Source organism: Myripristis murdjan, chromosome 9 (genome assembly GCF_902150065.1).
Source record: "Myripristis murdjan chromosome 9, fMyrMur1.1, whole genome shotgun sequence".
Classification (NCBI taxonomy): domain Eukaryota; kingdom Metazoa; phylum Chordata; class Actinopteri; order Holocentriformes; family Holocentridae; genus Myripristis; species Myripristis murdjan.
In genome coordinates this window covers 20,066,025-20,082,787 of record NC_043988.1, presented here as the reverse complement: position 1 = coordinate 20,082,787, position 16,763 = coordinate 20,066,025, and the positions used below count along the sequence as shown (strand labels likewise).

At 39.7% G+C, this 16,763-nt stretch overlaps 1 protein-coding gene across 4 annotated transcripts in view; it reads left to right on the top strand.

Moving 5' to 3' along the window:
• The window catches only part of pdlim5a (PDZ and LIM domain 5a), a 103,188-nt gene that overhangs the window by 38,199 nt on the left and 48,226 nt on the right, over positions 1 to 16,763 (top strand). For 3 of the 4 annotated variants that reach the window (XR_003928749.1, XM_030059841.1, XM_030059839.1), the window contains exons 4-5: positions 12,049 to 12,088; positions 12,582 to 13,015. Coding sequence is in view for 3 of the 4 variants with exons in the window: in XM_030059841.1 (XP_029915701.1) it covers positions 12,049 to 12,088; positions 12,582 to 13,015 (474 nt within the window). In the remaining variant the exon portion in view is untranslated. Of the gene's footprint in view, positions 1 to 12,048; positions 12,089 to 12,581; positions 13,016 to 16,424; positions 16,451 to 16,763 lie in introns of all 4 variants that reach the window. The other variant, XM_030059842.1, reaches the window with a different exon arrangement.

Below are 16,763 nucleotides of genomic sequence, written 5' to 3'. Positions count from 1 at the left end.
CTCAAATATTTGCCAGAGATGTTCTAAAGCCAAGAGTGCTAAACCAGGCTCACCTGTCCCTGCCTTTCACTGGTCTGCAGTATTCGCCAAAGATCATCTAAAACCGGCAGTGGTCATCTTTGGCCGGGCTTGTTGTATTCGGCAGCGATACTCTAATACCAGGAGAATGCTGCTATGGCTTGACGCACCTGTCCCTGCCCGTCTTTTTTGCAAGTTTGTTGTTTTTGCCAAAGAAAAAGCAAATCCAAGAACATTAGGGGTCTGTTGTGGTAGCCAAAGATGCTCTGAGGCCAAGAATACTCAGATATGCTCATCTGTCTCTTTTTTTTTTTTATTCTCCTGTGCTATTTGCCAAATATATATGGAAAGCCAAGATCACTCATCTATAGCTAGGCCAGCCAACACTGCTGAGTAATACCCAATGTGACAGCTGGAACGCTGCGTAGAATCCTCTGGAATGATTAGAATAAGAAACTAAATTTCCTAAGTGTTGAGTAAATACGATAATAGATTTCAGGGTGTTATGTACAGTCAGAACATAGGCTGCGTGCTTAGCATCTGCACTCCAAGTAAAATAAACATCTAATCATAGTTAACCTGATACATGACTCCATAATAAATTTTAATCAGCATGTTTTGATACTCGATACAGTCGCCATTTGCCTTCTTTTCTCTCACATTACGGATCACTCTGAGTTTATACTGGGAGCGTGCTGGGTACAAACAGCTTGCTCCATCACTCCGGGTTGAATACAAATTCAGAAAAATGTCTTGGTTTTATAGTTTTGTTTTTGGACTTATTTTGTTACATAATTGGATTACATCACATTCCACCCAGGTAGAGAGTATAAACCACATCACTGAGCTCCTCGAAAGAATGTGTCATTTTGACACACTTTTTTCCCAGAATATTTTCCAGTATAATTCTCAGAAACAGCATATGTATTACCATATTGACATAGCTTACGATTAGAACCAATATAAATGTCTGCATATCCGAAATATGTTAAACACAAGGCATGTTTTTTTTTTTTTTTTTTTTTTTTTTAAAAAGAATGTACCTTGTGAACTCTTGTGTCTTAACTTTCCTCTTTCCATCATTTCTGCTCTTCAAGCTCATCTGTTGAAAATGCTCTGATTTTATAGTGGAAAAAAGAGGTTGGGTGAATTCCATAACTCCAGGTATTTATTCAGTGTACGGTCCAGGATAATTTTTACAGTCACTGTCACATCTCTGTCAAATAGTTTTGTGAGCTTTATGATTCAGTGTCACTCGTAGTGAGACTGAAGAGTGAGCGAGCGAGCAAGCGAGAGAGAGAAAGAGAAAGAGAGAGAGAGGTCAGACATAATGAAAAAAATGGGCAGTGGAATACTGGGAAAATCAGGGGAAAAATGGGGGAAAAAATAGAGCAAAATAAACAGATAAATCCTGCGTCCCTGTTAGTGAATCTCTCTGAGTGATACTGAAGCACATCGATATCCATAACCCTCTCAACAGGCTTACAGCCAGATGTTGGATATGAAAAACACTTCCTGGTCCAGCTGTGGATCATTTTGATGGGCAGGCTGTCTCAGCTTGGAGTATTGGGCCCAGCTGGCCTGCTGTCTCTTTAGTCTGCCTTTCTTTCTGCTTTTGGATTTCCCATATTTCTGTTTTCACTGTGCGAAAAGAACAACTGTGAACTGGCAGCGAGAAAAAAAAGAACCTGTAAAGTACACAGCGTTGTGATTTAAGAAATGAAAACTTTGCCTCTCTCTTTTATCTGCCCTTACTCACATTCCTTATACTTTTTTGGTCAACTTTTGCTCTTAGTTATTTCATTGTTTATCCTTTGGCTGACTATATATTCAGTAGTGTTGATGTAAGAAGCAAAATTGGACACACAGTTGTTCAGTGCTGGAAGAATATAGAAAAACCCTGCTAATCCATCCCATTTGTGGCCCCTTAGCATCATATGGATGTCCTTCCCACCACTTATGGGGCCCCGGTGTGCACAGTGTTTGCCTTTAAGGCAGGGATTCCTAAACTTTTTTCAGCCCAGGACCCCCATTTACAAAAGGTGATCTCGCCCTGAGACCCAGTTTCATGAAATCACGCCAGCACTCTTGTCACAAGGACAAGAAAAAAAGCAACTTCTCATTTTAACCAGTGATGAGTGGTTTCAGAAATGCATTTTGTAATGTATTTTGAATAAACTAGACTTGACTGCATGTTGACTTGGCCTTGACAAACCCAGGTGGCCTGAATGCTGTATGTGGTGGCAGTTTTCACTCCCAGGAAGGTCTCGTGTTTCTTTGTCCTTCAGGGTTTGTGGTTGCCAGTCATTTTCAGTTGTACCGTGTGGAGTCGTACAGATGTGTGGGGATTTGTGTTTTTCTGTCATTCTCAAACGTTCTGGATTCTCTCCAATTGTGGTTCATGGGATAATTTGTTTGTACAGTTACACTTAAAAGACTTTCAGATAGCAACTTAGTGCTCAGTGTGGGAGGTGCTGTGAGGAAAAGGTAGAGGTAGAAAGCCGTGACGGGCTGTTATCTGATCACAAATCGTTAACAATGAGTTTAAATTGCTTCAAACACAGCATGCCTAGTCCTGCTGTAAGAGAGGTCATGTCTTCCAAGGAGCACTCCAACGTTTTGGGCAAAACACCTTGTTTTCCGACTTACCCAGACTGAGACAAGATGTTCGATGCCATTTTCACCTCTGTACGTCCAGAGGTTCAGTTCCTATGGGTAGCATTTCATGTTGGCTTCGAATAAAGACTTGAAGTCTGTAGGAGTCATTAGCCTGGCTCTGTCAAACTGAAGAAAATAAACCTTACAGCAACTCTGAAGCTGTCTTGTTTACACAGTGTGTATTTAAAATACATGTCTTAAATCCCATAGACTTCAAGTCTTTATGCTAAACAAAAAATGCTACATATAAGAACTAAACCACTGGACAGACAGAGGTGAAAATGGTATCAAACATGTTGTCTCAGTCTGGGTAAGTCGGTATTTTGCCCAAAACATTGGAGTATTCCTTTAAGCATGGCTATTTGTACATGAGTGTGTAGGTGTGTCATTTCAATGCTGTGTTTCTGTGTGTCTGCATGTGCTCGTCTCTGTGTGTCTTTATTTATATGGACAGTTTTTACTTCTCGGGTCAGCGTGTTGTAAAACAGAGCCATAAAAGTTTAAATTAGATTTAAAAAGACAACAGGACCCAAGTCCTCCCCTCTACCATTTTACTGGCCAGAGATGTGACAGGCAGACAAACTGAGGTTAAAACACAGCCGTGACACTCCCACAGAAACTCAGCAGCTCTAAACCAGACAATTGCATACTGTTTCAAATGAAAAGAAAACATCTTGCCTTTGAAAAGTTATATATTTCTATGAATGTACTGTAATGTCACATAAACATGGCTTTATGATCTTCGAGAAGCATGTTTAAAAAAAAAAAAGCATACTGATGAAGTGACGGTGCAGCTTAGACGAGTTATCTGTCATGACACCCCGACTTAAATAAACTTTAGTGTGCCACTTAGTACATTGGTAGACTGTAGTAATGTCTTTTATTTGATGTCATAAGATTTTATGTTTACAGCAATAAAGCGGACCTGCTTTCTTTCAACTTCATCCCATTTCCACCCCTTCTGTTCAATCTGTCATGAGGTTTATGACTTCAGCTGTCTAAACCCAGTGGATGTAGATGCCATGGATCCTTTGAAGTGTTTCGGTTTTCCTTCCTTAGATAATTCATCTCATCAGTCTTTTAGTAAACTCTATATGCCTGAACTTGGTCCTTGCTCACACTGCAGAATGTGAATATTAATTATACAAAGCAGAAATACTGTTCCTCTGTTCAGTTTTCATACTGCACTGCTGGCCTGCAGTTTGTTGGAGACATTGCCTCCCCTCTCCTGCCCTGGTGGGAATTTACTTAATGTCTCTGTTTCCTCTCACAGGCCACTTTTAAGACTCTTTAGGGTAGCCGTCCACTGCTGTGTGTTTTGGTTTGAAAGTTGACTACTACAAAAAAACCCTTTTAGTCTGTTGCTACGTAACCATAGGAAACATTATTAGAGCACTGCAAATTTGGGCATTTTCAGTTCAGTCCACTGCTGCCTCTGTGTTACCCAACAATTTAAAAAATCTGTGTCTTTACCAGCACATTAAACACAGCACCCACCACGCTGTTGTCAGGTGGAAAACAAATACCAGCCTCGTTTTTAGCTTGGCTACTCTGTGTTTTTCAGTTGATTTCGTTGGATTTTTAAAAGTTTTATTAATCTAAGGGTTGTGTAGCTTTCTCAACCCAGAGAGGAACAGATAATCTTTCAAACAAAGTTAAAGCATGAAGGTCACCACATACTTATACAGTTTTCACCTGATTCTAAGCAGTATTGTGCCAAAACCAATGATTTTGCAATACACAATGACCTCCCCTGCATTCAGGTCGGCTCAGGGTCTGCCGTAGCTCTTCATTTCCCATCAGATAGCGAGACAACAGGCAGCTATAATGAGAAGCTCACCCATGATGAGATTCTTACCCTCAGGCTTTTTGTCTGGCCATATTGATCCTCTGCAGAAGACAGAAAAGGCTCTGGAGCAAACATATAACATAAGCCCCGTATTTGATAATACACATGTATCTTATGTCGCCTTCTTGAATACATAGGCGCCTTATTGTGTGAATTGATGGATAAAGTTATTGAAATTAAGCAGAGGAAATTCCATTTATGTTTTTTCCACCTCTTCTCCAACTGCTGTTGTTGAAACATGTTGTGTTTGGATTGTGGTACATTTTCCTAGGAAGCTGATCTTATTGGGTAATGTTTTTATAATGAAACCTACTTTATTTTAAAATGCTGTTTTCCCCCTTTTGTCTGGTCAATGTCAAGGTTTCTTTTAGGATCTGATGTGTGATGTCATACTGAACAGCCTGTTGAGGCCTGTGCAGAGATAATAGTGGGAGGAAGTGGTAGATAAGAAGTAAGGAGGATCATTCGCTTGCTCGGTCACACACATACACACACACACACACACACACACACACACACACAAACACACAGTCTTACAGTACGTGTGCCCTCCTGGTCTTTCCTATTGTGAGGCCAGATAAAAGCAGGCAGACTCAGCTCCAAATCTATTATCTACTTTTAGATAAACTCCCACTTTGGTCCTGAAATAACAGAGAATTAACGTTGCTGTTTTTGGATTCAGTCACTACAGCAGGAATGTGCGACCAACGTGTAAAATCAAGGGAGTTTTTCTGTTTTTCTAGGAGTAATTCCTTCAATTCCCTCTTCAATTTTCTCATTCTCTCGTTTCTGTTCACTTGTTTCTCTTTCTCTGTCCCACTCACACAGTTGTACTTATATTCTCTCTCTCTCTCTCTCTCTCTCTCTCTCTCTCTCACTCACACACACACACACGAGCAAACTCATACAGACCCACATAACAACCAAGTGCTGTGACACACGTGGCAGTAATTCTGCTAGTCACTCTGATCTTGCTTGGTGCCTCTCCTGGTCACATCTATCTGTCTGTCTCAGTTTAAGGTCAAAAAAGAAAAGAAAAATATAGATAGATAGATAGATAGATTTTTTTTTTAATCATTTTTCCTAATAAAGCAGAATAAGAAATAAATAGAAATGGGCTCAGATTGTATCACAACTTCAGGAATGGCGGCTGGATACATTTTAGAAGTCTTTTTTTTTTAATGATAACCATCACTTTTGTGTAATAAAAAAAAACTGTGATTTCACATTAGAGAAGGAGAAAATAGAGGGTAAAAAGGGTGAAAGGCAGTGAATACTAAGTAGGAAGAGGAAAATGAGAGAAGTAAAAAGAAACAGAACAATGAAGAGAAAAGGATACAGAGAGAGAAAGGGCTCTTTGTTTGCTTTTTTTAACAGAGACAAAGAGGAGAGGTGAAATGAATAAGAGAAACAGGAACAAAATATAAGATTGTTTAGTTAATAATGAAAAAAAAAAAAAAAAAAAAAACGAAGTCATGTTTTAAGTTAATGGCCCCGGGGCACAGTTGTGCCTGTACATAAATTACAAAGCTGCTCCGGTTCTTGATTTACAGAGTAAGAGGGGGAAGTGTCTCCCTCTCTAAACCATGTGTTTCATAGTTTAAAGTATTGGTCTATGAGTCCTGTGGGAAAGAAGGACATGTTTGATCTCATGGAAGTGCAGGTCACATGTAAGCATAATAGTCTATGCACACACACATGCATGAACATACTGTATATAGACACACAGATGGATCATGCATAGACATCTGCCAGTTCTCAAAGTGCACACCCAGAAAGTGCTCCAAGTGCCAGTAGGTTTAATTTTAGCCAGGTGCATAATGATGTGACACCGCACAGAATGAATGTTGGTTTACACCAGCCTGAGTGCTTAAAGGGTGCAGTGGTTGATAAGCAGATTGCACTGTTGTTGGTTAATGCCCCTGACCAAGTCACATGTAACTTTCCTCCATATTTCCATAACTCTTACTATCAAATGAAGATATGCCATAGAAATAATCTTCTTAATGTGGAGGCACAGGCACTTGAATTTTCAATGTTGAAAAAAAGAATACATTATTTTGCAGCCCATGAAAATGGTAAGTATTTAACTCAAGTAGGCCAATCTCATCTGATTCTTATTTGTTCCCTCATGATAAATTGCATCCATCCTTGTCAGAAGTGCAGGAGCCACCGAAAAAATGTCTCACCAAAACAAGCTCAAGATAAGCTCAAGGCTTATATTAAAGCCAGACTAAACTTGAAAAAAAAATAGCATAGCACCTAGGAGACAGCAATTTAACTGCAACTGTGCCAAGACCAGCTAAAATCTTGACACATTACTCCAAAAACAGTAAAAAAGAAAAAAGAAAAAGAAAAAAAAAGAAAGAGAAAAAAAAGAAAAAGTAAAAAAAAAAGAAAAAAAAAAAAACTCCAAGATGCAAATAACCTCAAAATCCAATCAGAGACACCCATAGTCCAGGTGTGCATGTATGTGTTTGTGTATTATCAGAAGGTGCTGTTGAGTATATGACTTGGTCTTTGTAGTCTATGTTATTCCACACTGTTATTCAGCGTTCCCTGGGCTGACCCGTCATGACTGAAATCTATGTTGCCAGCCACACCCTGCACACTGCATCACTATGTATGTGTGTGTGTGTTTGTTTATGTGTGTCTGTATTTGTGTGCGTGTGCATGTGTGTAATAACTGGCCTTTGTCAGCTCATTGCCTTTAACAGCTCTCTCATCCAAATGGCAGCTCACTATATCAAAGACCTGCTTTATACCGAATTGCTTGGAACGATGAGTGTGTGCATGTGTAATTGTGTGTGTGTGTGCGTGTTGTCAGGGTGCACTCGTGTGGGGAGTGTTTATGTTTGACTGAATTAAGCCTTTACTGCCTTGTCTGGTGGAGAGCGTAAAACACATTCACTTTATGTGAGGTCACACACATGAAGGCATCCTGTGTGAGAGTCGCTTCCACTTGTAAAACTCTGACATGCATAGTTTGAAGGTGTGTGCCTGTTTGTGTATATGGGTGTGTGCACCTACTGCATGAATGCACAAATACTGTGTGTGCACAGTACTTGTGGATTTACAGTGAACGTTAGGCTTCGACACGTGCCACTTGTCCCCTCCTCTTGAACCCACCATGGTGCTTGGAAGCCCCTGTTTAAGACATGAAATCCCACACACACAAACACACATGCAGGCCACAGTAAATCTCCCACCATCTCTTATTGATTCAGTATGGCTGGCCGCTCGCTGTGGAAGCCAATGGCATGTCATGGCACGGCGCTGGAAACATCGGTCAATGATCTCACTAGAACAAGAATAGACCGGGGAGATTAAACACAAATGCACAGCTGAGAGCGTAGAACAGCCGCGAGAGCCGGGGCAATTTGAGAGGGAGGTGAAGAGGAGATGGCATCCTCCTTGTTATGACAGATCCATTTTGTGCACAGAGCTGGGAAAATACTTTACAGAGGGTAAGAAAAGCAAAAAAATAATTTATAGGGACAGGTTTAGACGAGGAGAGCTAAACACGGTTTCAAAACAAACAATATGAATATGAGCAGATTTTGGAAAGGGGATGAGAGAATTATATTCATGACATGGAAGAATAGTTTACTCCACTATAGCAAGATACCTATAGTAAATATGCGCCAAATATGAGAAGCTGTATATCTAAATAGTTGAGAAGATGTAGATAGTAGAATATTGGGCAGAGGTTTAGCAAGCTGTAGAAAATAAGTATGATGGGAGGGAGAAGACAGACTGAACGGATTGGAAACAGTACAGGGAAGATGGCACAACTCTAGCAATATGGAAACATGTCTGCGTTATGTAAAAACCCTCATGCCTCCAAAACATGAATATCCAGGAAAACAACTTTTGAGAAATTGAGAAAACGTGTTTGAAATACACGCACACATGCACACACTGAAGACCAGTGTTCGAAGATGGAGGCTTTTGTGTATTATAAATAATAACATAAATGGATCCATCTAATCTATAACCTAGACTCAGATGTGGGGGGACATCAAGGCAAAAACAAAATAATTCACAAATGTACTGGGAAACTCAGGCTCACAGGTACATGGAGAGGGCAAAACATGCACAGATAACAGAATATGCAGGCTGACAGTTAATATGAAACACACATACAATGGGAAAAGAAATATATTATATATATAGTATATATAATATATTATTTAGGAGATGCTCTTAAACTATAGGTTAAAATAGATCCTATCTGTGATATGTCAGCAAAAAGTCAGGAGAGACAATGCTCTTTATTGATCCAAAAGAGACTGGAATTCCCATTAAGATCCCAGTTCAGAAAATGGGGAAACACGATATTGGATTTTTTGCCAATATTCGATAAGCTTTTATTTTTCAACTCTTTTGGCCGATTGCCAATGCTGATGCCGATATATGCACATATTTTCCCCCTGTAATTGCAGAGAACATCAAGTCTCTCCTGTAGTGGGATTAACATTTTATTATGCCTACTTTTACCATGATGGCCCACTGGCAGACATAAAATGGAATACATTTCAAAATGCACACACTCACTGGTCAAAAGAAGAAAACCACTTCAGCTTAGGTTATGTAAAACATGCCATATTTACTTTTAAAACAACATATTCTTTCACACAAAACTTTAATATTCATCATATTTTAACAGGCTTGAATAGTGGATGGTGCTCTCCCTGAGATAGTCGTGACAAAAGCCACAACCAGGGCAAATTTAACCTGTTTCACATGTCATATTGGCAGAAATCCCAGGCTAATGCTCATATTTCATTTGAAAACTAACCATTTTAAGCCTATACCAGTGACATGCCAATATTAAAAATAGTTTGTTTTCAGCAGATGTTCTCATCTGGTGAGCATGAACATCATTTTCATCACTTTCATGTTTGAAAACCAAAATCTTTTCTTCATAGATTATTGCAATTATATTGTGTATACCACCACTATGACAAGTATACCACAGAGCCCCCCTGTCTTTGTTTTTGGTCGTTTTAATTTCATTTTTGCTCACAAGTGAAAACCGATATGGTTATTTATTGATGTTAAGGCATTTTTTTGCTCCCACATAATGACATTTTGTAGATATTGATCGCTCAAATGTCCCACTCTGTCTCTTCTCTTGCACACAGATTGAAGCTGTGAAGGAGATATAGTTCTCTAGGTGAATGTGACCAAGCTGTTAAAATGAAAATTTTCGAAAATTTCTGTTGACATTGAAATGCATGTCAAATAACGAATCATTAATCTTGGTCTCTTGACTGGTCTGCACATATATTAGTTCCCCAAAGTTCCTAAGTGTTCCCAAAGCCGTCTCAAGGTCAAGTAACATGAAGGAATCTAGTTGGAAGACTAAAGTTGTTTTTGGAAATGCAGGTCCCCACCAAAAAAAAAAAAAAAAAAAAGCTTGAAAACCACTGCTTTAAATGACACTCTGGCTCACAGCCACTTGTCAACATGCATCAGATTTTTTCTCCCTCTCACCATACTGTGTGACCCAACACATTTCCATGACGGTGGTTGCACTTACAGCAGCAGTGTGATTGATGTTACAGTATATAGGGGTGATGGGCAACTGAAATACCCACTCGATAGCCCTGTGCTCTCCCTGTTACACTCTGACCCTCATGCATTTCCACATCACTGAATGCTTTTAAAGCTGGTGTGTGACTGAGAGGATTGCTGCACTCAGATCAGCTCTGGCGTAGATAAATAGTTAGGTGTTTAGGGTGATTCGGTTACACTGCCGTTTGGCAGAGCTACAACAGGAACAAGAGTGGGAGAAAAAAAAATAGAGCAAGACTCTAACTGTGTTAGGGAGACATAGAGAGTTAACCTTTACATCCAACTTAAAATGCTAATTTGAATTAATGTTTTGTTTCAGTTGATGTTTTTTGTGGGTTTATTTCTTTAGTTCAATTCACTTTGAACCCATTTATCCTCATTAGATCAGTATATACAATTCATATTCTTCTATGTTTTTCTTTTGTCTCTCCCTTGCCCTGATGGTCAAGGATGTGGGAACCAGTCTCCATATAGCACCTTCTTTTAGGGAATTATGTGTGAAATCCATTGGTGTGCACCTGTTACGTAGCCTTCAAGTGTCTTCTCAAAATAGGATTTAGTCTGTTTCCCAGAAATGTTCCTTTGCTATCTGAGCGGAATCCTAGATTGGCTTTATTGCATGTGGGCAATTTGCTTTCAGTGTCAATATCATCAAAGATCTTCTCCTCCTCTCATCATGCAGGAACACGATAATGGTATCGGGACAGGGTTGGCATGCTCCAGCCCAGCCGGGATGAGAGAGGAGAGAGGAGAGGGCCAGGCATTTGAGGAGCTGTATCTGTAGACAGACGCAGGTTCAGCCACTATAAGGTTGTCGGTGCAGATTTACGGAGGCCGAGGCCATGAACCTCCCCGAGGAGGTTTCTAGAATGTTGATGTGTTCCAGAATACTCAGAAGTTCTAGAAGGGTTGATCTGCAAGGAATGCGGGGCCGCTGACACTCACACGTCTTCAGTTTCTGCACTGTTTGTCATATTTACTCAACCTTTAATTTAAGGTAACCCATGCAGCTTTGCATCTATATCATGTTAGATCGAGCCATGATGCAAAGAATGATGTGATGCATTCCACCCGGTTTATCTGTGAGTCGCTTTATCTTTTCCTCTGTTGAACCTGGCAGCTTGATTGATGGAATATCTAAGATTTCACAGAATATTTACAATTCCTCCCATAGTTATCTACAATACTCATATTTTTTCTTTATTAAAAGCTTGTCCCAGTATAATATTACCGACCTTTGTAACATGTTTTATCATGAATCAGGCAAGACAACCAAGAACATCATGTATTAGTGTAAACAAAGATGGCATTATCTCAGTGTATTTATATTAAGATGAAGTGCTAAGCTGATATCACCTCTCAGTAAATTTAACAGTGTGTGGATATTTGCAGGCATGTTTCTCCGCTGACCTTTAGGGGAGCTCATGGCTCAGTGTTACATCAAAAAGACCAAGGGTATCAGATTGATACAGGGTTTTATAGACTTAAAACAGCTGGCTTCAGGCACACACACACATATATACGCACACACAGAGACCACAGTTTTCAGTTCTGGCAACTCAAGTTTCACAGTCAGGCTCATTTGAATAGTATCATGGCTGATGACAGCAACTTCTCCACTTCGGTCTCTGTACTCAAAGCTCAAGTTCAGCCTTTTTTCTTCATAGTTCACAATAACCGTTATACATTTTTCTTTCTTAATAAGGTCTGAAAATTATACTATGTGATCTTAGCCATATGCCTCAGTCAACTTCAACAAGTATGTTTTTGAAGTACCTTTTGCAGTCATTTTGCCCACATCAAGTTTGCCAACAGACACTTAAAACTGTAACAGGAGCTATTAAATATACAGACGTAAAACACAGACACTTTTCAAATTAAATATTGAAAATATGTGGTTATGCAACTATAACTCATGCTCTTCTCTCTCTTTCTCTTTCAAGGGCCGCCAGTGTTCCCAAGCCGCCTCCTGTGGCACCCAAGGTACTGTACTGTGGCGCTGAAACAGCAGAAAGATTCATACACTTGAGTGCACAGGGAATGCATCATTATATAACACAGGACTCATGACATGTTTCTATTTAATTAAATGCTTTCATTATATTGCTTAAGTTACTGTGCCCCTCTGAAACAATGCCAGTACACACATTTGTGTTGCATGAAAACCACCACTGTAATGTAGGCTCCATAGATTTGTGGTTTGAAATTTGAAGAATAAAAATACTGATGCCTCCCTATTGTTATAAACTTAAGAAAAACATTATTTTACATTTGGATTGAATTGACATGGTTGGATTGTTTTTGCAGTTAATTTATTTTTGCACTCTTTTATATTGAAATTCAATCAATCTTTGTTACAATGAAAACTATAAAAAAAAAAAAATCATGACTTAAGAGGCATCAGTATAATATGTGTTATGCTGTGATGTGTGTGTTTTTTTTTTTTTTTTTGCATGCTCTTCCCTCACGCCGGTAGGATGACAGATCAGACATCATAAAGCCAGTTGCCCTCAGCCATCCCCCTGCTCCACCCCATCCTCATCCTCATTCCTCCGGCCCCCCAACTGTCCCATACAACAAGGCCCCCAGACCTTTCGGGGGTTGCGGAGCGGAGAGCGACTACCCGCCTTCACGATCCCCTTTTGCTGCCTCCATCCCATCCCCATCATCTGCATTCACCCCTGCTTCCACCTCCCGCACCACCCCTCCACCTCCTCCTCCTCCTCCTGTCTCTTACCCATCCTCCTCCTCCTCCTCTTCCTCCCCCCCTGGCCTCGTCCCTCCTCAGCCATCAGTCTATAACACGCCAATCAACCTTTACTCCAATGAGAACGCGTGTGAGGTGGCCATGGGGCAGAGGCGGGGCCTGTTGGAGGCTCAGGGCGGAGCCTTGCCGCTGCAGTTCAACGGGTGAGTGCCGTTTATGTCCAGCAAACCAAATGAACTGTTTCCTGGTGCTTTTACCATCTCCGTTTTTTTTCCATCTTGGATCTTTTCAAGCTATTCAACAAGAGACTTGCTCTTTGATATCTCACTGCAAATTCTTCACTCTTCAAAATTCAAAAGATAAATCATTAAAACCCGGCGACAAATTCCTAAAACCCAAAGACAAGTCAATAAAACAAAAAACAAAACAAAACAAAACAATCAAACAAACAAAAAAGAAAAAAACACACTTGAACAGTGCAGTGATTGCGATTAAGTAAATAAAGGGATGAAAATAATAAAAATTTAAGATTATAAAGTTTTTTCTTATGGTAGACAGTAGGTTTTAAGAAGGGATTTTGAAGGTGATACTGATTCTGTTGTTTCATTACTAGTTCCCTCATACCTTTACACAGAAATACAAATGAGAATCTGAAATACAAATAGGCATGTTAAATGCACTAATAAAGAAGAAAACGAGATTTCAATTAAAATGCCTGCACCAATTTCAGCTTTTTGGGTCTCTTCGTAGTCATTTAACAGGCAATCATTTAACTGTTTCTATCACTGTTTACCGGAAAAACAAACAAACAGACAAAAAATGTGACAAAGTATTGGCCTGACAAAAATGGTGTCTTGCAAAGAGCAGTCATGACGTTTCTCTTCCTGAGATTTGTTTACTCCATGCAGCCAGCATGTCCAGAGTTGCCAGTCACAACTTGGCAGCGTTCACTTGGTTGAAGGGGAAAAGTGCTTTTGGAGCTATGAAACATTATTAAATCAAACTCCAAAGCCTGTGCTGTTTGTGTTTTGTTTAGACGGAAACATTAGAAAACTGGGCAAAAATAGCCATGCTGCAGACACTAATGAGATTCCTTGCTACAGTAAGCGGAAAACAGCTAGTTTTGTTTCTGTTTGTGAGAATTATTTATTTAGTACAACCCATGCTGAAATGCAACAATCTCAACTTGGCAACATTAGTTGGTGAGGTTGTCTTGCTGCCAAAAGTCATTTTTCACATTAATACATATTATATGGCCAAGCAGAAACACCATGGCTGTTTTGTGTACTTTTTTACATTAGAGAGGGCGAATTGTGCCAGTCTGGAAACACTGATATGGAAACAAATTAAACCGTCATAATGCACCGCAGTGTGTTGTAGGAACGGGACCAGGTGAAATCTGGACTGAGAGGCATTAACTAGCACGGTTCCTGGTGAAAGAGAACTTGGAAGATTAATGGAATTTGAAAATTGGTTTTCCTTGGGTTCTGGAAAAATTATGGAACGTGTTACATAACCCAAAGTTTTGTGCAACTGTCACGGCTAATTTAGAGAGAGTTTGCCTCTTTCATGTAGTTTGTTGTTGAACATCAAGCCTGGTTGCTGGTACATCTAGTTACCTTTTCGGAGAGTAGTTGTAGGTTGCTAAGAAACAACTTGAGCTGATCAAATCAGCTATTAAACAGCTGTACCCAAATTCAAAATAAATACAACCAAAATAAAGTATGTGTTTAATATTCAAAAAGGATGTTGACATTGCTTTATCTACCTTCTCTTTTTATGTGAGCTGATGAAATCCTATAGAAAATCTAAAAATACGCAGTGGTTGTTACGCCATCTTCACTGTCTTGTTGCCTTCATCTGGTCATGCATCATTGATAATGATGTTGAGTGAAACGTCTTTGCTTCTCTAACTGAACTGCACTTTCTTTTGTCCCCTTCTTTTACTATGTTTGTCCTCTCTGCCTTTCTGTCTCCCTCCTTCTCTTTCAGTGTCTATCTCTGTTAATTTACACTGTTTTGTTGTTTTTCTCCACACCCTTGCTGTCTCTCCTCTTATCTTTCTTATTTTCTCTCATTCCCTTTTCCCAGTGTTCCCTCCATTATTCATCTTCACAGCCTCACATCTCTTTCCTTCGCCTCGCCCCACCTCTCTCACATCCCTTACTCTCCTCTCCCAGGAGGGGTCCTGAGTATATCTGATGCTGTGACTAAGCTGTGTATATATAGCCTGCACTGGTAACTCAATCTGTGTGGCACTCTCTTTGCTCTCAGAGCAAGTCAGTCCGCTCGTAAGGGTTTTTGGCTTCGGACTGGTTTAGATTTACAAGGGTATTCTAAACATGATACTATCTGTTCACCGACTAAAACAAATTTTAACTCACCTTGGACATAAGCCACCTGTTAATTAACAAAGTGTTAAATTCTTTCAGTGATTAATTTCAAAACAAGGCTGTTTAGCTGGGCGTGTTTGGTTTATGTTTCTCAAGACACCACATTGACTGAATGCGCTTCTTTTGGGACTCATTTTTATCCACTTTGTTCGATTTCTCTTCTCATTTCATCTCAATACTCGGTGCTCTTTTCTCTTGGCAGTGAACTGACAAAGGTCTTGTCGGTTTCTCTTTCTGTGAAAGTCAGCAGACACCGGGGATCTGCACAATATAATCTTACACCACGCACACAAATACACGCACATATTGCACAATGTTCCCCTGTTGGGTACATAGCCTTCCACAAGCATCACAAATGACTTTTAATAGTATACACTATACTTAATTGTAGCGACAGCTCAATCCATCTTCATACCAGCATCAGTTTTTATGTTGTTATTTCACTTCTATCAAATAAAATTTCCCTAGTAAATGTTCCTCTGTGAATTTTCTCACATTGCTTATTTTCCATTAAATACTTAATATCTGCAGCAGGATGGGAACTGTTTTATAGACTGAATCGACACCATTCAGTCCCTCCAGATCATTCCAGGGTGTAACATGGACTCAACTCAAGTGTGACTGCTTTCAACTGTAAGATTGTTTATGAGAACAAACTAGACGTCACCATCTTTACACACAGAGCCTGAACCAGCAAATGTTAATGTTGACTAGTTTTGCACATTTTTTATAAGCAAAATTACATGATCCTCCATAGATGTCAGTGCACAAATTCATACTGCATATTAATGGGTAAATTGTTGCAACACACCCCTTCAGCGAAATAATTTACTTCAGAATAAGAATAACTCTGTAGGAGTACATTTCACATTTCCCTCAGTGATGACTGCGTGTCTTCTCAGCTAAATTTATGTGGCAGCTATTTCTTTTAACATCAGTGGTTCAATTTATTTTATGTTATTGTTTTTGGAGAGGGGCGTATGACAGTGTGACAGCATGTGTGTCCCTGCTTGTATCTTTTACATGCATGCTGTAAATGTGAGTTGTGTGGTGTGCTGCGTTTCAGAGGGGATTTTTGATTGGAAGGTGTCTGTATTTTGCTACGCCTCATGCTGTGCTGCACTCTCTTCTTGGCTTCTCGTGTGAGAATTTGAACATGTGTATGTCAGTTTTCTCTATTTTTCTCCCTCTGTTTTAATCTCTCTCTTGTGCTTTGCAGACACAGGCAGGTCGTCCAGTCACAAAGTTAGTGTCTGAAGCATGCCCAGTTATGTGTGTTTGGCTGCCTGCCTTCCCTTTCACCCATCCATCTTTGTGTACTTTCGTGTGTCAACTGTATCGCTACATCTGCAATGCATTTGCTTATTAGTATCATGCAGCTGAGCATTGAATAACTTATCTTTTGTGTTTGAACAACTGCAACATCAGAAAACTACTTTGCATGAATGAAGTGAACCGAAAAGTCTCCATATGGGGCTCAACTCAGTGGAAAAATAGCTTCTTGAAAGGACTGGATAATTTAAAATGAATGCATCGCGTACTAACAAAAACAGCAACA